The sequence below is a fragment of the Ambystoma mexicanum genome, chromosome 3p (genome assembly GCF_040938575.1).
Source record: "Ambystoma mexicanum isolate Mex_15411 chromosome 3p, UKY_AmexF1_1, whole genome shotgun sequence".
NCBI classification, from domain to species: Eukaryota; Metazoa; Chordata; class Amphibia; order Caudata; family Ambystomatidae; genus Ambystoma; species Ambystoma mexicanum.
In genome coordinates, this window is record NC_090925.1 from 804,855,616 (window position 1) to 804,877,349 (window position 21,734).

At 45.7% G+C, this 21,734-nt stretch overlaps 1 protein-coding gene across 4 annotated transcripts in view; it reads right to left on the reverse strand.

Moving 5' to 3' along the window:
• Nucleotides 1–21,734, reverse strand: part of RNF112 (ring finger protein 112) — a 680,823-nt gene that overhangs the window by 429,900 nt on the left and 229,189 nt on the right. For all 4 annotated transcript variants that reach the window (XM_069651835.1, XM_069651833.1, XM_069651834.1 and 1 more), the window contains 2 exons: nt 10,658–10,870; nt 7,312–7,449 (listed from right to left, as the gene is read on the reverse strand). In XM_069651835.1, the coding sequence (XP_069507936.1) occupies nt 7,312–7,449; nt 10,658–10,870 (351 nt within the window). The remainder of the gene's footprint in view (nt 1–7,311; nt 7,450–10,657; nt 10,871–21,734) is intronic.

Genomic DNA, 21,734 nt, shown 5'->3' on the forward strand with positions numbered 1-21,734 from the left:
TGCGGATACTGTTGACAGCACCCATCTGTCTGAGGTGATCCCTTCCCAAGCCTGGGTGAAGGTGGAAATGCGTCCCCCTACTGGGGTTGCGTGGCAAGGGACCCTGAACTGAGCGTCACTGTTTTGGTGGAGGCGTGCCACCTCCCTTGTTGGGGCTGCCTCTGCCTCTTCCACGACCTCTCTTGTTACCCCTGCCGTAACTCTGGGTAGACTGTTGGTTGTTATTCCATTGTGTACCTTGTCCCTGGGCATAGTTGCCTCTTTGTGAATTTTGGCCGCGTGGGCGACGAAAATTATTGTTCCCCCTCTGGTTAGGGGGTTTGTTGGTAAGCTGGCCAAGGGATTTGAGAGTCTCATATTCATCTTTGGCATTTTTAAGTGCGTCTTCGACCGCTTTCCCAAACAATAGGTCGGGTTCCACTGGCTTGTCTATTAAAGAAGCCTGGGTTTCTGTCTTGAATCCCGACTGCCGTAACCACGCATGTCTCTTGATAACAGTACCTTCTGCTATCAATCTCCCTGCGTTGTCAGCGGCGTCGAAAGTTGCTTTTAAAATGCAACCAGACACGGCTCTCCCCTCTGCTGAGATCCGAGCCAGCTGGCCCTTTAACGGTTCTGGAGCAGAGGCAATGAGCGCCGCGACTTCTTCCCATTGATGGCAATTGAAACTAGCCAACAGGGTGGTGGAATTCGCAATCCTTGCTTGGTAGGCGGACGTTGAGGCTACCTTTCTGCCAAACCCGTAAAGTTTTTTGCTCTCCTTATCGGGAGGAGCTTCTGATGAAGATAAGGGCGTGCCAGCCCTTTTTCTAGTGTTGGTCACCACTAGGGAATCTGGTTTAAGATGTCCCCTTATATACAGAGGGTCAGACTGGGCTGCCCGGAAAATCTTTTCAATTCTGGGGTTGACAGCTCTGGTGAGGTTAGGATTCACCAGGGAAGGATCTATTCTTCGTTGGATGGATTTGAGGATAGGGATGGTCTGAGCGACCGGTCTTCTCTCTCCTACAAACTCCTCCGCGAAGTCCCTTTCCTCCTGTACACCGTGGGTGTCGATGTGGAAGTGTTCCGCTGCTCGAGCGAGAACCTCGTTGAGGAGGGGCTGGTTATCAACTGGAGAGTCAGTAACTGGGGCTTCGCTTTGTACTGGGGAATCTACTCTGTAAATTTCCTGCTCATCTTCTCCCTCCTCCAGGTCCTCATCCTCTGCATAGTAATCTGTCCCGGTTTGTTCTTCCATAATTTCAAACTCCTGGTCCTCTTCAGGGAAAACTTGTCCCTGGTAACTGGGGAGTGGAGTAGAATATGGAGTGGAGTAAGGCTGAACCTCGAAGGGTTCAGGTCTTTCGACCCGGGGCTTTTTACTTAGCGGGATAGGATCGGAGGAGCCTGAGGGTGTGGCCCCTTGAGGGTTATATGAAAGAAAGTGTTCTGGGTTTTTATCATAAAAATCAGCCAAGGAAGACATCCTAGACATAACCCTGTCTATGTCTTCACTGGACCATTCCCTGGAACAGGGTATTACTTTAGCAGGAGATGATTTATGGGACTTTGCAAGGGTAGACTTGTGTTTACTTGTCTGCCTAGGGTGAGAGGATGGCTTTACAGGGGTGGAAGGCTGTGCTTTCCGCTGTTTCCCCCCCTCCCCGTGCGTGGAAAAATGTTTTCCCTGTCCCTTGGAGGCCCCAGAGATTTTCGACGCCTGGCGCCGAGGGTCTGGAGAGGTATCTGTGTGCTTCGGGCGTGGGGCCTCACTGGTGTTAACCGCGGTCTCGGTATCTTGGAGCGCGGCCTGGGGGTGGAAGTCGTCTTCGTCTCCCGACGATCGAACTTCCGTTAATGTGTGTAGCGAGGCACTCTTGGCAAGAGTGGATGATTGCCTTGCGTCGTGAGGTGATCTCGATCGAGAGCGCCCAGAGGACACCGAGTCGGACCGTTCTTTTTGTGCCTCTTTCCGGGAAGTCGACGTCGTCGAGGTCCGGTTGGTCTTAGTGTGTTTAGTGTGTGTTAGGTGTGTAGCGCTTGCGTCGCCGGGGGTCTTCCCCATAGCCGCCCTGCCGGACGACCTTCCGAGGTCGGGGACCTGCGCTCGCCGGCTGTCTTTCGACGCCATAATGCCCTCGCCGTCCGAAAGTACGGCGTCGCTGCCATCGCTGAAGGCGCCCTCCGCTGCCATGGCCTCCTGCCTGGCGTGGTGGGCCCAACGCTTTGTCGAACGGTCCTTAAGTGTCTTAGGTTTAAACCTACTACACGCTCTGCAGTTCGCTTCGGGGTGATCCCTCGGCAAGCAGAGATTGCACGTGGCGTGCCTGTCGACCCAAGGGTATTTGCGATTGCACTTGGGGCAGAATTGAAAAGGGGTACCCTCCATACGCACCTTAAGGCAGCGGGCTGCTAAGTGTAGGAATATATAAATGTAACTATATATCAAGAGTGAAGAGTATGTACCACCCCCCACTCTCCCTACTTGTAAGGGCCGAGGCCAGCGGCCTACTAGGCCCGGGCCGAGGCCAGCGGCCTTCCGAGGCCCAGATCCGTCGTGCAGCAGTCGACGGTCGATGACTTCTCCAGCCGTCGTCGAGGTTGAGGGTCGACGTTGGGGTGGGGAAGGGAATGAATAAGAATTATAATTATAATAACAGCAAAGTATGGCTAAGGCCAGGGAACTCCGCAAGATGCTTCCGACCAGTATGGCGGAAAAAAACAATCTGAGGATCCTACACGCGTGAGGGATCTTGGGTACAGTGGACGTCACACTAGGGATAGTATTACTGGCACGCCTGTGTCGACGCCCATTTTCGACTTTCGAAAAACAAACTGTAATACTCCGCAGCTTCCACTAGATGTCGGCCTATGCACAGCATGTGATCTAAGCAGATTCCACAAGCCTCAGAAACATAGTTACGGTTAGATGTAGGAGCGGTAAATCACACAAATAAATTAAAGATTTCCCCTCTTGTTACATGGCCTATCTTTACGCCTCCTATCGCTATTACGTCTTTGGTGTCGGAGACAGTATAATGCTATCTTTCGATGGCTATTCAGTGTTATGACTGATGGTGTTGTACACCGTTTTTGGATCTTGGCATTGCTGCTTGACGCAGTCTCGTGTTGCCTTTCAGTATCGTTCAGATGTTTTACGTGGCAGTATTGATTTTGCCGTCCCTTTTCAGCTCTCACTCCTGTAACCATACCAATTGTGGGGGAAAACAATTTAAGGACTGTGAGGGGTCAGAAATGAAAGGCGGACACAAAGTTGTCATAGTTTCTGTAAAATTACATTTATTAAACAAAAATGGGGCTGGAAAAATGCCTCTCTAGCCCTATTCTAAATAGGAACTTCCCTGTCTAGAAACTACAAACTAAGGATTTGTCTGTGTCAGGATGTCAGTAACTGAAAACCCATCCTTGTGTCCAAAACGTTCTATCCTGACCCTCACACTACAAACAGAAACAAAGAATGAAAGGAAATGTCACTTGATGTTGGCAAAAGTGTTCAAAACCAAAATTATAAGAATTACTCCAACAAAAAATGTTCTCCAAGGTAAACACCTTGGATCCAGAGGGTGGTCCCCTTCCCCGGGATTCTTAAAGTGGATGGCAAAAATGTCTCTTTAGCCAACAGTCCCTTTGTGTCTTCACCGGACACACTCAGTTCTTGTTTAAGCAATAAGTTATGTAACAGTCTTTCTGTAGTACTCCTTGTAACTTTGCAGATCGCCTGCTATACTCCCGTGCCAGGAATCTTTATATAATTTGAACTGCCTGGTATATTCTCCTACCAGGAATTTTCTTATGATTGTTCAGATCGCCTACTATACTCCACTGCCAGGAATCTTTGTACAATTTCAGCTGCCTCGAGTACCCGCCTGCCAGGACTTTTTATGATAGTAGTAGGATAGTACAGGGGCAACGTTCTGGTCTTGGAAGCAAGACCATGTAGAGCAACGGAGGTTTGAATCCCGGATCCGCGCTTAGAAACCAAACTCGGGTAATATGTGTGTAAAAAAAAAAAAACTATTAAATAAATTAAATAAAATGTGTTTCACAGTTCTTTGGCTATATCACAATAGCATATACAGTGAAGTGATTGGAATATCAGTCTATGGTAACAATTGCTCAAACATTTCCCCCACACTGATGGCATCTGTACTTGATTGGGGTTTGCCTTTGTACCTTGGCTTGTCTGCATTGCAACATTCTTATTATTGGGTGTTGATTTTGTACTTTGTCTTGACTGCATACAAACATACTTCAGTTAGTTCCTGCATTAGCAACTTCGTAGCATTCAAACATTTAGTGGTGCGCTTGTCAGAATGCCTGAGGGTCCCCAGCTGCTTTGGGCAGACTCACCAGTTCCTTCCAGCGTCTTTGATCTTGCTCCTGCTTCTGTGGTGTGATCTCTTCACCGGCTTTCCACTTTGGAGTGTGTGGACGCTCTTCCAGCACCCTGTGTGGATCCTCAGCCAGCTTTCCCTCTCAGCCCAGAGTGGAGAACGCCGTCTCTGCGAGCGACCGAGTCTCCAAGAGCTCCTGTGCGGCTCCCAGCATCTACAGGACCCTTCTTGCTCGCACGCAACGTTTCTCCACTTGTCACAGCGGCCTTGTCCATTCAACCAGCGGTGTCGGTGAGCTCACGTTCGTGAGCCTCAGCCTGGATTTCCACGCTTCCTCCTGAATTGCTCAATTCCATAGTGCGGTTGCCATCTTTAAATGTCCCGCGCAGTGAATACTTGGGAAAACGACAACCCTGCGTGTTGTACTTCGAGCTGTTGTCACTTTGCACAAACTCCCTCATCCTCCTCCTCGTCGCAGTACCTCGGTGGTTATGGGAGTCGGAATCAATGGATGTCATTGGACTTTAACCTCTTAGATGGTTTGTCTCAGAGATTTCACATAAAGACCCATTAGAAACAAAAGGTGTTATGTGTGAGTTGTGGGTGTTTGGGTCAAAGGTGGGGGCCTGACCAGAGTAGTGTAGAGAAAAGGTTTCTCGACTTCCTCTACAGGGGGGAACCATTAGCTGACAATAGGCCATTAAGTTCTAGGTCACAGAGGTTCTTCCTCAAGGGAAAAGGGGAACTACTGTGTCTCATTCAATAAAGTCAGGACATTTCCCCGGTAGTTGTCTGCTCAGATGTGATCCTCCCTCATAAAACCGTCCACAGGATCAGGTAGCAGCTCCCTTGCCCTGGCCACATGATATGATGATATGATATGATATGGCATTTATAACGTGCCTACACACAAGTGTTTCAAAGCATGACGAGGCAAGGGAGGGGCAACAGGGAAGATAGAGACAACGATCTTACTAGGCCAGGTGACATCGAGAATGCGCAAGTGCAGGGGATGGGGGAAAGTGCGGGGGGTGTTTAGAGGGAGGGGTCAGTGTAACATATAGGATCAACAGTAAAAATAAATAAAATAAATTAAAATAGTAGGTAAAGGTGTGGCCAGCTTGTGGCAAGTGTCAAGGGCTGTTGGGGACTGCAGGGATACGGAAACAGCTCCCAAGTGCAGGGGTTGCCCGGGAGGCAGTGTAGGAGTGCAGCTGGTGGGGGAGGGGACCTGGGCCAGAGATCACAGGGTAGCCAGGTGACCAGTGCAGTTTCAGTCAGGAGTTCAGCAGGGGAGAGGGGGAGAGAAAGCAAAGAGGAAGGTCTTGAAGTGCTTCCGGAACCGGAGATGGTTCTCCTCAAGTTTCAGGAAGGCAACAAGGCTGTTCCAGAGGGAGGCGCCAGCCAAAGAAAGATCTACCACCAACCCATTGCTTGGAGAAGCGACTAACCCTGAGGAGTTGGAGGCAGATGAGCGAAGAAAAGGAAGACATTTAGGAAGACTGAGTTGGCGGTATTGAGAAGGCCTTGTGGACAATGCAGAGCATTTTGAACTTAATCCTTGCAGCCACTGGGAGCCAGAGCAGAGATTTCAGTACTGGAGTGATACAATACCTGGGCTTGAGGCCAAGGACAAGTCTCAGAGTCCTGTTCTGGATGAGTTGCAGAGGGCGGAGAGTAGAAGCAGGCAGATTTAAAAGGAGGCCTTTACAGTAGTCCAGCCTAGAGAGAACCAGAGCTCTGGAGACAGTGAGATTCTGGGAGAAGAAGAGGAAAGGGAGAATACCTCTGACGAGGTGCAGCTGGTAGTGTGACTTCTTAGAGATGTCAGAGATGTGAGGAGGGAAGGTTAGAGTGGAGTTGAAGATGACCCTGAGGTTTTCTAGCCTCACAGGTGGGAGAAGGAAGAGGGCCAAGAGAGGCCGGCCAGAGAGCGACAGGAAAGGAGGGAGCAGGTGTGCCGATTAGGAGAATCTCAGTTTTACTGACATTAAGGCATTGATCGTTGGCAGCACACCACTCCTGGATAGCAGGCAAACAGTCAGAGATAAGAGAAGGAGAAGAGATGGCAGAAGGGGGCCTGAACAAAATGAGCTAAGTGTCGTCCGCATAGCACTGAACGTTGGGGCAATGTGGTGGGCAAGAAGTGCCATGTATTGGTTGCCACTTGGGTGGAGGTTCCCGCCGGGGATTCCGTGATGACTTCATTGGATTCATCGCAGGACTTATGCATCAATGGGTATTGTGGGTACTTCTGCATGTTAAGAAGGGATGGTATGACAGGAAATCCCCAGGAACCCCTCTGTAGATACCTGTCTATGGTCTCAAAACTCTTGTACTCCTCCTGGTTGTTCCAACCGCCATGCATCTCTGTTCCCCTCCATCTGTGTTTTTCGCTTTTGCTATTCTCGCGCTAACATGGCATGCTCTGGTTCTTTCACCTCTCACCTTACTGACGTGTGGCTTAAGTAAACCCATGCCCCTTTGTTAATGCCCCAGGAACCATTTCACCCACCCAACCACACACACACACACACGCACACACACACACCACCCCCCCCACCCTGCCCCCCCCCCTCCCTGCCCCGCTCCCCGTCCCATGCTACAGGTAGTAGTATTTTAACCAACCATTAGATTTATCATTACTATCACTGGCAATAACCAGTGACTGTAACTACGTTATTGTATCAATGCATGGATGTCCAGCCAGACTCTTGTCATAGAATATTGTACAAGCTATCCGCACCAAGGCGTAACAAAGATGCACGGCTGTTGGTCAAGTGCAAAAAGAGAGTAGCTAGAGTATGAGATGGCATAAGCAGGGGGATGTCCCTCCATCCTCAAACTGACCAATGTGGCCAAATGCAAGGTAAAAGGCTACTATGCACTTCACAGACTCTGTATATTAATGCTGTGGATAGTCCACACCAGGAGAATATTTAACAGCTATCCGAGAGGTAGTTCCTCATTGTACCTCTTCGCTGTTGCTGTTGATGAAAAAGGGCTTCTTCCAGATCCACACTCCTTTGGTGGTGCGTTGGATGCCTGCTCTCCATTCAAAGCCGTCGAGGACTTGGTCATCTTCGCCCATCCAGGATATGTCACCCGTCTCCTGCAGGAAATGATTAACAGATTAACACAAGAGCTAAAGGGAGAGTGGTCACCTAGTGGAGCAGACAGCGCAAGAGATAATAAAATGCTTATTGTTGGTGAGAAGAGGTTGACATCTGGAGCATTCTCACCTGACTTTATTAACATGGGAGAGTGTGGAGTGAGAAAAGAGGCAACCTCAGGAGATACTCACTTGCTTACCACATAGGATAAGAGAGGGACACCAAAGGAGACTCCAGGAAATGATCACCGTGCAGTATTATTATTCTTCACACTAAATGGCAAGAGGGATGTTGTGGCCTCACAGTGACTGGGGCAATGTATGTGATCAAGGCTCGCCTAAAATCTAAACTGCTGCAGCACAGCAAAGAACCATATCTAGTGAATCTGTTTACCGGGCGCAACACTACCTCTTTCTGTGAGTATATTATCACCCGTGTAGCCAAACCCACTTAAATGCCTACCCTAATGCCTCTACTGCTAGACAATACACAAGACTTAAAATCAACATCAGTGTTGCACTCATGACACAAGGTGCCGATTAGGAATTCCGAGGAACTCCCGACTCTGTAGGCTATGTGGCACGGAGGCCACTTTAACACTTGAACATCTGCTTATATTTTGTGAGAGTTTGCGTATGACAAATGGTGCAGATGTTGATGATCTCACCTTTGTGTGGTCCTTGTTTTTAAACGGATGTGACCACAATTTGATCTTCTATCTAGTGAAATTCTATTGGAAATGTGTGGAAATAATGAATTTAGTAGCGTGTTAGCCTCCTAATCGCTAAATATTTGTTGGGTTGTGTGAAGTGAAAATAGACAAAATTTTAACGATTTTATGTAATGTCCAATCCTACCTTGATTCGATGGCTTTTTACATGGTTTTAGTAATGTTTTATGTAATCCTGCATGTAATATTCGTAAACTGAAAGGTTCAGATGTTATGTGTTAAATATGAAGAATGTTTTAATCTGGTGTTTTTAGTATGCTTACTGAGCTTTAAATGTACATGCATTTGTAATTTAGCTTGTGTATTTTGTGTAAATGTATTTGTTGTATATACAAAGCCTTTCGGCTGAATGTATAGTAAATAAATAAATAAGTATTATTATTTTATTTATCTAGTGTTTATGCCAAACTGCTGCACAAAGATTGAACAGTTAGTAGCGATTAATGACAGGTTGTATGTCCATGAGAAAGGAAAGATATGGTGTGTAAGACTATATCAGAACACAATGTAAAGAAAACAAGACTGAAGAAGAGTAGGAAAAGGGAGTCATGTGCAGTGGACAGAAGCATGAAAAGGCCTTGAGGTTGAGCTGCAGAGGGGAAAGAGCATCAACAAAAAATAGAGCAGCATAAAGGTGAAGATAGTGAGAAGTTATCCATAGATTGAGGGTTGAGGGACAGTTAGAGATGGCAAAATGAAGAGTCCAAGAAAAAGAGGATATAAACACAAAGGTTTGATAATCATCTGAATGGAAGAAACAAGGCAGGTCGAAAGAGGAGCTTAGATGGGGCAAAGGAGGGAATGCAAAGGTCCTAGGACAGAACCCTGGTGAACAATGAAACAAAGGAGAAGAGGAGAAGAAGGCATGGCTGCTAAGGAGACAGAATAAGATCAACAAGATAGATAAAAGAAAAGACAAGTGAGGGAAGAGTCAGAGCGGAGAGGAAGGCATAGAAAATAGACATTCCTGTGAAACGCTTCTGGCAGCTTGTGTACAATAAGAGAAGATTGTTTAGAGTAGGGTTCAGAGGCCAAGATATTAGTGACAGTGAGAAGAGCAGTTTCAATGGGGGGTGAGGGGGGAGCAGGGCAGAAGCTCGACTTTAGAGGACAAAGGAAGTGAATGACGGTAATAATAAGAGTAAAGCAGTTTACAGGCAACCCAGTAGTGTGGACAGTGAGACCAGAGGTGATCTCATCTATGTATGTTTCAGGGGTGGTGGACATTGACACCAGAGCTCAGGAGATACTCTCTGGTTTCCCTAAGCAAAAGATAGGTGAGTGACACCATAGTCAGTCTCAGGAGGCAGTCACTTACCTCTCCGACATCAAGAAAGAGGCTGAGCACAACAAACAGATAAACTGTAACAGCACCATCTTTAAATTAAAACGTGACTGCTATGATTTACCATTGATTTTTGCCAGAGTACAGACTGGAAGAAGAGTCATTGGATCAGAGTGACACAAAGCTCTAGATTATTAAAATCCCTTTTCAGGTAACAGACCTTACCAGCAGCAATATAAGAGTCTATTTCCTGTGATAGTGAGATTAAAATAAAACATTCACTAAAATAAGCTGTTAAGTAGCCGCTGGATTTTAGATGGCAGCAACCAAATATATTTAAATCCCCTTTGCCTATTGCATCCGCTAGATCTACTGCTTTATGAGCAGATTAATCGTCAGTCAAGATTTCCAAGTGCAACTACCAAATGAATGAGTGTAGATAGGCAAGGCAGCACTAGAACCCTCTATTTCTATATACGTAACACACTCTGAAGGTTCGCGGGCACATAATATATGCTCATGTCCATGGTTCTCTATGACTAAGCTCATAGTCTTGGCTTGGAGTTGCTGCTCTCAGATGAAGCTTATAGTCTTCTCTTGGCATTGGTCCCCTAGGACAGAGTGAACAGTCTTATTAGTTGCCTACGGCCGAGTGTAGACAGGCCATTGTTTCGTTAGCAGGAAGCAGTCACTCATTGATACTTGTCTCTTATCCTAAAGCTCACAGTTCCCATGATGGAGCACACAGTTTTCCCCATAGGTGTCTTGGCCTTATCTCATGTTTTATCTCCAGTGGAGGCTGGTGTTCGTTGACTTTGGTGATGTTCATAGTCAACTCCACCTTCCCTCTAGCATTGGCTTCGATGAGGGATCTCACAGGCTTTCATGGGGCACAAGTCACTGGCATGCACAGACTCTTAACGTTTCCCTCTTTATCTCTGCCTTTTCCCCCCTTTGATTCTCACCAGTCTCTTTATTACACAGTGCAGCAGGCAAGCGCCACCCCAGCATTCCCTAATACAGCTTCTCTCATTCACCCTCTCTCAATTCCTATCAGATAAAAGATGCTTAAGGAAGGATATCCCTACACCCAACACGCAGTCTGTATTCGTATAGTTTCCTCACAATGTAGTTACTCTTTGAGGACCACTGATCCCCTACCCCATTTTTCTTGTACCCACTCATTTCTCACCAGACTCCTCAGTTTCCTCAAGAGGTAGTTCAGCAGGAAGGACTTCCCCTTCCGCTGCTCGCCAATGATGGCGATCATACAAACAGGGCGGTTCTTCACCTCCTCTGCCTGCAAACACGTCTTCAATACTTCCTCGTGGACCACGAGCATCCCTTCTTCGTTCAGCCCCACCAGCTGCACAGCTGTGCCTGGGTCTGAAGGATCCTCCATTTCCTGGAAATGACAGAAAGACCACATGAAGGCTTTCAGGCAAATACTCCATTGTTGCCTTTAAAAACATAATGCTTTCTGAAACTGGAATTAAAATGGGCTTGGGAGACAAGGGCCAGATTCATCCCCTAGTACAAATAATTCACTAAACATTTTATAACTGGCATGACAGCCAAGATTGTATAGGCTAACATATTGTCTAAAATGTTCAAATCCTATTCAATATCAGCCGCATTTCCAGAAACAAGGTAAGACTGTGCCAGACCGAGTTTTCAGATAATGTCTTAAGTTACCCAAAATAGTTTTCAGTGGTACCGTAGGGCTGTGCATTTAGGCTTCACTGGGGAGAGTAGTGGATCAGAACAAAAAGTCAGCACAATAGTAATTTCAGGACTGACAAAGCCAGAAAGACCTATGAATTCAAATGCATGCACATTTTCAATACACTGACAGGGGGCTTGAACATGAGTCACTATTCCAACTAAAAGATGTTCACCTTTTTCACTGATAGAGATACAGGGATCACAAAACCCAGACCTAACACTTTCCATAATTTATTCCAAAGCCATTCACAGATATTCAACAAGCACTTCACCAGCCTCTATAAGGCAATACATTGTTGGTTGGGATGTAACACAATCACGATACAGTACTTAACACAAAGTTACCACAATGGGCTCCTTGGTCACAGGCCTAACACATAAACTGGCTGCATATCCCCTCTTTCAGACCTCTAGAGGCACAAGCCTGATATGATGTTGATTGTGCTACCACTGATCTTCTAAAGGGACTGGCCTGATATACCAGGCTTGAACTGGACTGCACATTCAATGACTGGCACCTAACCAAACCCTCCTGCCTCCCTGAGAGCACACTAACAGGGTGGGCTGTTTTTTCATTTCTTTTCCCTGCTCTCCACTTTGTCCTATTTAACACAGTGTACCATTTAGGCCTTGAAGATTGCAATATGTGGGGTAGTTGAACATCCACATGCCTTTCTGAGCAAAACTACAAATCAGGTACAGACAGGCACAGATACTGGGGTATCTGCAGGAGGGGCTATGAAATCTGTAACGCTGTTTTGTTTTTCAAATGCTTCATTTAATCTCTGCCTGAGGAAGTGCAGACATTCCACAAAAGCTCACAAATATGCAAAATAAATGACTTTGTTAGCCTAATTAAGGTACCGACTCGTTTTCTTCTAGCTCAATATTCTAGTCAACCCTTGGCTAACACGGTACAAACAAACTGAACTATATGTATATATGGGATACTTTACTCACCGTAATCGTATTTCTGATGCTTGTATTTGCTTAGATTTACATGCTATGCATAGGCCGACAGGTAGTGGTAGCCGCATAGGATTACATGTTTTGTTTTCAAAACTCAAAAAAGGGCCATCGACAGGGCGTGCCAGTAATACTATCCCTAGTGTGACGTCCCCTGTACCCACGGTCCTTCCGACGTCGAGGTCCCTCAGATTGATTTGTTTCTGACATGAGGTAGCATGAAATGTAGCCTGAGTACAGATGTAATAAAGCAGATAGAGTAGGTAAAGCCTGAAAACATCTATGCACCATCTACTCCCACGGAGAAGGGAGGGTGGGCGCTAGTGAATATATGCACATGCAAGCATCAGAAATACGATTACGGTGAGTAATGTATCCCTTCTGAGGCATGTGGATCTGCTTAGATCACATGCTATGCATAGACTAGCGAGCAGTATCTGGAGAAGGAGGTGGGTTGTGAGAAGGTACAGCGGTAAATAGATGTTTTAGCACTGCTTGCCCCACCTGTGAATCTGCTTTAGAATGTGTGTCGATGCAGTAATGCTGAGTAAAAGGTATGTATGGAACTCCATGTAGCTGCTTTGTAAATGGCATCTAGAGGGACATTTGCAATGAAAGCCAAAGTAGCTCCTGTATCTCTGGTAGTGTGAGCTCTTGGTGTGAAAGACAGAGTTTTGCTTGATAGGGAATAGCAGAGCTGTATGCATTTCACTAACCATTTGGAGATGGCGTTTTTTTTACTTTCACCTTTCCTGCCAGATGCAATAGAGACAAAGAGTTGATGTGTTTTTCTTAGCGGTTTTGTCTTGTTTACATAGTAAAGAACAACCCTCCTTACGTCCAGTGTATGGAGGTTTTTCTCAGCTGAGTTTGAAGGCTTTAGAAAGAAAGCGGGTAGTTCAATGGATTGGTTAACATGGGACTTGGATATGAATTTAGGTGAAAACCTAGGATGTGTTCTTAGTACTAACTTGTCTTTGAGGATAACAAAGAAAGGATCCTGCACTGACAAAGATTGTAGATCACTGACTCTTCATATGGAGGTGATGGCCACCAAAGAATCTGTTTTGCATGTAAGGTGTTTAAGCCCGGATTTGTGCATAGGCTCAAAGGGAGGACCTATGAGCTTTGCAAGTACCACATTGAGATCCCACCCTGATGGCGGGTTTTAAATGGGGGGTGGGAGGCAAGTCTCTTTACTCCTTCCGTTGAAAGCCTTAACAACAGGGACTTGCCACCAGGACACCTTGTTCTGAGAAGTGGAGTATGCAAATAGAGCCGTTAGGTGAACCTTGATTGACTTGAATACTAGGCCGGAGTCTAGTAAGTGGAGCATGCAATGAAGAATGTGTGATGGGGTACGTTCAATAGGGATTACATTTTTTGACTGGCACCATATTACGAAACAGTGTCTGGTGTTTGGTTTATGTGCCTCCTTGAGGATTTCCATACACCTTTGGGGTAGTTTTACATGACCAAACTATGACTTCAGGAGCCAAGCTGCTAACTTCATAGACTGAGGATGTGGGTGTAACGTTGTTCCCCATGTTGTGTGAGCATGTTCAAGGGGCACGGGTGGTTGATTGGTGCTCACATCGCCCATTTGCGCAGATGTAGCAATCAAGGTTGTCTTGCCCACATTGGAGCCACCAGGATGAGTTACTTGTTCCTGGTGCATCTTGGGTACTATTCTGCTCAGGAGCGCGTGTGGGGGAAAAGCTTAAGCAAATTTACCTGACCAGCTTATCCACAGGGCGTTCCCCGTGGATCTGTGTTGGGGAAACCTGAATGCGAAGTCTGGGTATTGTGCATTTAGGCTTGTGGCGAACAAGTCTAAAGTCGGATAGCCCCAGAGGGAAAAGATATGGTTTAAAATGTCTCTGTTGAGTTGCCACTCGTGTTCTTCGGGTAGGGGATCTCTGCTTCACGAGTCTGCTAGAGAATTGAGTTCCCCTGGAAAGTGTTGAGATACTAGGAACATGTTCCGCTGGAGTGCCCACTTCCAAATTCTTTGGGCTAGCCTGGATAGACTTGGAGAGTGTGTGCCTTGCTGCATGTTTATGTAAACATGGCAGTGGTGCAGTCTGTGAGGACTTGTACTGTTTGACCTGTTAGATGCACTTGAAAGGCCTGTAGGGCTTTGAGCACTGCTAGCAGCTCCAAAAGACGTATGTGATTCTGGGCTGTGATCTGTGTCCACAGGCCATGCGCTGTGTAGGGATGTAACGGTATTACGGTATACCGTTAAAGATACCGTGAACCACTTAATTGAACAATAATAACTGTCACATTGTTTATACCGGTATACCGTTCATACCGTTAAGTGTGCTTTTCAATCTGATTTGGAAAGGCTGCAGTAAGCAAGTGCTGCGCAGTCTTGGTCTTGCACTGTTGGATGTGCCGTCTGCCAAGTTGTTTCAATTGGAGCAGTTTTAAATGCCATTCGATAAACCACACGTGCCTGACACAAAATCAATATGTTAGCAATAGGAAGAATAAATACAGTGCCAAGAAGGAAAAGTGTTTACATTGGGTTGGCGGTTTGGGGTTTATATGTTTATAATGGATAATGTTTTCTCAACATATGACAATGGGGGATTTCCCTGGTTCCATCATTGAATTTACATATAATAAGTCACAGTGCAAAATGTACTCATCTCTGTGGGTATTCTCTGCTGCCTTGCCAAAGTGTAACATGTCCGTGATTACTGAACACCTTTTGGCCCACAAGTAAACTGAAGGCTGTAATGTAAAGAGAGAGTGCGTGTGTGCGTGTGTGTGTGTATGCGCACAAGCGTATACTACCATCAGATTCCATTGATCTTTGGCATGCAGGTTATCAAGATAGCAACATGTCCATCTTCACCAGTAGCCAGTGGGGGGGCTAAAAGCCAAAATGACCACTTAAGAAAAGCTATTCAGTTTCCTTTGCCAGTCGCAGCAGGGCTCCCCTCTGCCTCTCCTCTCCACACGTGTGTTTGTGTTTGGTGGAAGCAAGGGGTGGCATTTCAGTGGAAAGTATGTTGAAAAGCCCAATTCTGGTCCTGGGTGCCTGGTTTTGTTTGTGATGATAAATCTGACAATGTATGACCTTTTAGAAAATATTTTTTAAGATTAGTTAACTCCACCTGCTATACCGCGATAACCATGATATACCGTCATTTGGCAAGAAGGTTATTGTACCGTCATAAAACTAATACCGTGACACCCCTAGCGCTGTGTGGTGGAGGTAATGGGCTCTGAAACAATTGCGTGTACTGTAGGATTGTGAAAGTGTTTTCCCTTTAGCAGATTTTTCTTTGTCCACCAGCTTAGCGCTTGAACTAGGGTTAGCGAAGCAACCACTAGATCGTCCCACTAACCGCTTCCCTGAGACCACTGTTTTACTAACCACTCTTGTATTGGGCGCATGTCCAACCGTGCCTGTGGAACCAGGCAAATGCATGAAGCCATCATCCCAAGCAAGCGCAATGCTTCGCGTACCGTTATTTGGCGGCCGGCTAGATACTGAGGTATTTGCAGCAGTATGTTTTGTACTCTTTCGTTTGAGAGGACAACTAGCCCCTCTTCTGTCTTTATGATAGCTGCTAAGAACAGTTTGGTTTTGCTTCGAACAAGACTTTACTTTTTTCGTTGATTGAGAATCCCAATTGGAACAGAATATTGATTGTCCTTTGGGTATTTTGCTTGCAAATTCAAGGGTATTCCCCTGTTATTAGCCAGTCTTCCAGATAAGGGTACACTGGGATTGATTCTCTGCGTAGGACCACTACTGCTAATACCTTGGTGAATACCCTTGGAGTGGAGGCTATGCCGAAGGGTAGCACCTTGAATTGGTAGTGTTGATTTGTTATTTTGAAGCGCAGGTATTTTCTGTGCGCTGGGAACATTGAAATTTGAAAGTATGCATCTTTCATGTCCAAGGTTGCCATGTAATCCCCTGTTTCAGCAGTCGGATTACTTCTTGTAGCGGTGGCATGCAGAATGTCTGAGTCTTGACATAAATGTTTGCAGGGCGCAGGTCTAGGACAGGGCGCATTGTCAGGTCTTTCTTTGACACAAGGAAGTACATTGAATAGATACCCTCGTTTACCTGGTTTGCCGGGACGATTTCTATGGCATCTTTTAGCAGCAGTGCTTTCACCTCTTCGAGCTGGATGCGCTGTTCCTCCTGCGTCATTTGTCTTTGTCTTGGCGAGTGGTGTTTGTATGAGTTCTATGCAATAGCCTCCCGCCACGGTGGAAAGTACCCACTTGTCTGATGTGATCCCCTCCCATGCCTGGGTAAAATGAGAAATACGGCCTACTGGAGAGGCTTGGGAGGGGACCTGTAGTGGGTGGTCATTGCTTTGGTGGGGTGTAGCCTCCTCTGGAGGAGGAGTACCTGCCTCTACTTCTGGACCTTCTATGGCCCTGCTGAAAATGTTGTTGGGAGGACTGGCCCTGCGAGGAACCCCAGGATGAATTCTGCCCACCTTGGTTGTAGTTGGAGGACCACTGGTGGTTTTGTCCTCTACAACGGCATGCATTAAAACTGCCTCTCTGCACAAAGGGTTTGTGAATTGTCCCAGTGATTTTACGGGTGTCATATTCCTCTTTAGCACGTTTCAGTGTGTCCTCGGTCGCTTTACCAAATAAGGCGTTAGGCTCGATAGGCATATTCAAAAGGCTGGCTTGGGTCTCTAGCTTGAAACCTGATTGATGTAGCCATGCATGGCGTTTGATGAGGGTACCCTCGGCAACAAGCCACCCTGCATTGCCGGCTGCGTCTAGATTATTCTTCAGGATGCAGCTCGCCACCTATCTACCTTCAGCTACTGTTTGTAAGAGATGTGTCTTTAGGGGTTCTGGGGCCAAATCTATCTGTTGCGAGATCTCGTCCCACTTGTGGCAATTATAACTCAACAGTAGCGTACTGTTGTTGCCCATCCTCGGTAAGCAGCGGAGGAAGCTATTTTCCTGCCTAGGGTGTAAATCGTTTAGCTCTCCTTGCCATGAGCGGCTTCAGCAGAGGCTAAAGGTGTGCCCGCTCTCTTCCTTGTGGTGGTCACTAGAAGTCAGGATTTAGCTGCCCCCTAATGGACAATGGGTGTGATGGGGCTGGTCTAAACATTTTCTCAATGTGAGGGTTGACTGCCCTTGTCAGATTGGGGGTAAGTAGAAAAGGTGGAATGGGAATATGGACGGATTGGATAAGTGGAATGAACTGTGCTACAGATCTCTTATCCCCGTGGATGTCCTCTACAAAGTCTTTATCGACTTGTGCTTCCTGGGCAACGATTTTATAGTGTTCTGCAGCTTTTAAAATAAGATTATATTTCAGCTGGTTATCCACAGGGAAATCGGCCACTGGTTGGCCGATATGGTCTGAAGATTGAATGATGTATACATCACTGTCATCACATTGTCATCATCGTCATAGTATTGGTCTCCATTTCCTCCATGTCCCCTTGGTCTGCTAATGAGCCAGGGTTTTACAAACGTGTAGTGTCATAATAGTATAGGTCATCTGACACATCTTGGTAGGTAAAGGTACTAGGTTGTGTTACATCCAGACAGGCTCTTTTGGCGTTGGGCTGCTCGTTAGCTGCTTCACCTTGAGCGGACCCCTGGAGATTGTAAGTTGATCTGGGTGTTGATCAAAAAAAAAAAATCAACAAAACTAGACATTCTCCTCATAACCGTATAAAACCTTTCCACGGTCCATTGGGAGGAGCTTGGAAACACTGTGGGAGCAGGTACAGGCAAAGGCTCTGTAGCAGGGGACTGTTTGTGGTGCATGACCTCTGAGAGGGTCTACCTAGGGACAGAGTGTTCCTTATCTTTTGAAACCTTTGATTTTGAGGATAGGGGCTTCGAAGATTTGGATTTTTTCGACATCTTTCCTTTGAGGAGAGTGTCAGATGTGTTTTTTAATGAGTTCCCTCATTTTTGAATTTTTAGCAGGGGACGTTGGCGTCTCTTTCGACGCATGTTCGACCATGGGGGGGGGTGTATTTAGTGTGGCGTGCAGTGAGAGGGCCTGAGCCGCTGTGTGTTGTCTCTGTAGCAGAACCGCCGGCCTGCCTTTTGGAGTCGGGGGCTCACACACGGGAATCCATCGGGTCCCGATCGCCCTCAGTGTTACTTGGGACGCTGATGCTGCATCACTGGAGGCTCCCTCAGCATCCACGGTGCCCTCGGCCAGCATGGCATGTGGGCCCAGCGTTTAGTTTTCCGGTCGTTTAAAGTTTTTGGCCGAAACAGTCTGCAGGACTTGCACTGTTTTTCGGGACGATCCCTAGGAAGGCAGAGGTTACACACCCTGTGTGAATAAATCCAGGGAAACTTCCTGTTACAGAAAGAACAGAATTTAAATCAAGTGTTTTCCATAGTGTGGAAAGATGGCAAACAGGCGGGGAAAAGGGACGTATAGGGCAACAGGCATTCTCTAAATGAGATGAATTATCTCCCCCCACTCTCCCTAATGTGCAGGGCTGAGGCCCGTTGAAGCCTAGGTAGGCGGCAGACAAAGTTTGTCGAGACAGGAGTCGTTGTCGTCGACGAATGGTCTTGTCCTCGAAAGCCGTCGCCAGAGATCTTGCTGTGTACGGTCGTCAAAAGGACAGAAAGAAAGTCTAAATCTTAAACTTTGTATAAGTAATGGCGTTAGCCAGAAGAAGGAACTTCGCAATTTAGGTCGGACTATGATGGCAGAAAAAAACAATATGAAGGACCTCGACGTGTGAAGAACCATGGGTACAGGGGACATCACACTAGGGATAGTATTACTGGCACACCCTGTCGACTTCTCTTTTGCTAGTTTCGAAAAACAAAAAAGGTAATGCTCTAATGCTACAACTAGATGTCGGCCTATGCATAGCATGTGATCTAAGCAGATCCACAAGCCTCTGAAAATATAAATAACTCAAATGCCCAAACAGAGTAATTCAAATGAAAGTAATTAAAAAATAATTGTTTCCCAAAAGTTTTAACACGAGAATCACCTGGAACAAACTGGCTCTGTTCAGGAAGACACACGAAGAGGCAAATTTACCCTCTGTTAAATTCTTGATAGAAGACAAAGTACAAGGAAAATCAGCATTGTGTGAGTGGAAGCGTCAGTGCAAAGAGATTCTAGCACAATTGGGTTCAGACGAAGATACTTTATGGCAGAATCCAGATCTAGTAAAACGAAAACTACTAGACTGGGACTGGATCGAAATCAATGAAAAAAGATCTTCTCAAAAATGTATGCTAAACACTCCACCTGAAGCCAAAAGATGCAACACACTCGCGAAATATCTAACGCTATCACCGTGTAAACGATTACGAAGACTGTACCTAAAATTTCGCCTAAACATCTATGAAACCAAAGAGATCTTAATCCATCGAAGGAAGATTTCGGCTGAAAACTCTAAATGTAGGTTCTGTACAGAGGAAGACGAAAATTTAAAACATCTGGTCCTGCGCTGCTCCAAACTTAAAGTTCAACGAGAAAACTGCTTAAGGAAGGAGAGGATTCAAGTCCTGTCGTATAGTCCAGAAGAATGGTGGATACAGCTTCACATTGGCGAAAGTAAATCCCTGCTGATTGCAATGATGAGATTCCTTGATCAAATGCAAATTCGGTTGGAGGCGACATCTCCATATTGTGAGGATAAGATAACCGCAAACGATTGACTTGGCGAATAGTGAAGTCATTTAACAAGAAGGCCACTTATTATATATACATAGATCTGATGATGGAAGGTTCAAAGAATGCAGAAATAAACGGGAATTAGATGAATTTCCCTAATGGAGATATGCCAAGGTCCACTTGCGCTAAGCTAAGAGAAAGTTTGTCGTCTAGTTGTACTTTAATAAGTTAAAGTTTTCAAAAAGTTTGTAAAAACTCAATGAAATAAAAAAAAAAAGTTTTCACCTCTTGCTGGGAAAACATTGGCAGGCCTTGCAAATTCCAGACTAGACCAGCAGGGGGAGTTCCTTAGTTTACATACTCGACCTAAGACAAATACACTTGCCCCAATGTGACTGGTGACAAAATATTTACCAGTGCTTTTCGTAAAATGGTGCATGTCGCCATAAGCACACTTCATATTTGGTGCAATGTTGTCAAGCAGGCACAGTGAAACGTGTGTTTTCAGTTAATAAAAAATAAGTGTTTAACATCCCCATACTACCCAGCAAGGTCGCGTATCATGAAAATGGTACTTGCTCTGCATAAAAACTACTCGCCAATGCTAGTGGGCTAGTAGATTTTGCTAGCCCTGCTTAGAGTCTTTGTTCTGAAGCACCAACATGTAGTGGTGGCTGGTGCACCAGTATGTGAAGTGTTCTGCCCTCCTCAGCAGCTTCCACTAATCGACTATTTCACCCAAGCAGCTTGTAAAATAATATTCCTCAGACAACAGCAAATGGGAATGAAGAACTACACTGTCCACATATGCGAAGCATTTTCAGAGTTGCAGTGTAATGCAAGCTAAAGTGGTCTTGCATAGCACTTCCTGGACATTTTGGTAGATGCATTCAAAACGGCTCTGCAAGAAAAGCAGGGTGATTCTAGGTTAGTGTGGCAGGAGGAAGGCAGTTGGGAAGACTGTGGAATTAACTGCAGCCCAGAATTACCAAGTCCTAAGTGTCGGTACAATTTAATTTAATTATAATTTTATGTGGTTTGTGGCAGTGACACTTGGGTATATGTTTATCCAAAAGGGTAAAGCCAAGAACTATTAGATGATACTACTGAGGCAAAGGGAGACCCGGTAACGTGGAGGGATTTTGTGATAAAACTAAAGATGTAACAGAACGTGCAATGAGATCTTTGCAGATCTGCCATTGTTAAAGTGGTGCGGATGGTGCTAAAAGATAAAGCTGCCAGGTGTGGGGATGATGTGTGTACGGTAACCGTGCTAGTAGAATGGGACGGGAGTCAGTTAGTTGGGGAACGGGGGTAGTGGTTTACAAAATAATAATAAACACAATACAAGGTAATTTATTGGCATGACAAGGTAGACAAATATTGCAACACGCAATACATAATTTCTATACATAAATCGATATGATGTTGACGCAAAGAGAAAACAAATAAAAACACTACTCATTAAAGGGATATCATCTCTTTCAAATTCTAGTCACGTCTCTGTGCACAATTAAGTATCTGGGTTTAACAAAAAGTCTGTGAGGTTTAAAAACATTTCTGGGGTTCATAATCCTCAATTTAAGAATCCCTTCTCTGTATATAGTCTCAGTCACTCACAATCTTTGGGGTTTGAGTGTCTTACTTATCTCTTCCTGGTTTCTCCCTCTGTAGATTCAAGCTATGTTTCCCATCCTCCACTGCAGGAAACCCCCCTGCTGTATCTTAAGGGGCCCTTGTGCGTTTGTATTCTAAGTATGGGCAAAGGGAGTTTATGAGAGTGTGCGACTGTGAGCAAGCTATACAGAATGACAACTAAGAGGCAGGAAATCTCACTCTCTCTTTAGGTTTATCTCAGATACTCTCGGCGCCTCACTGTTCGGGGTTCCTGACTCTTTTATATATGGCATTAAATGAGGGAGGGGTAGACAAATTCGAATATGCAATAGGGACAAAAACC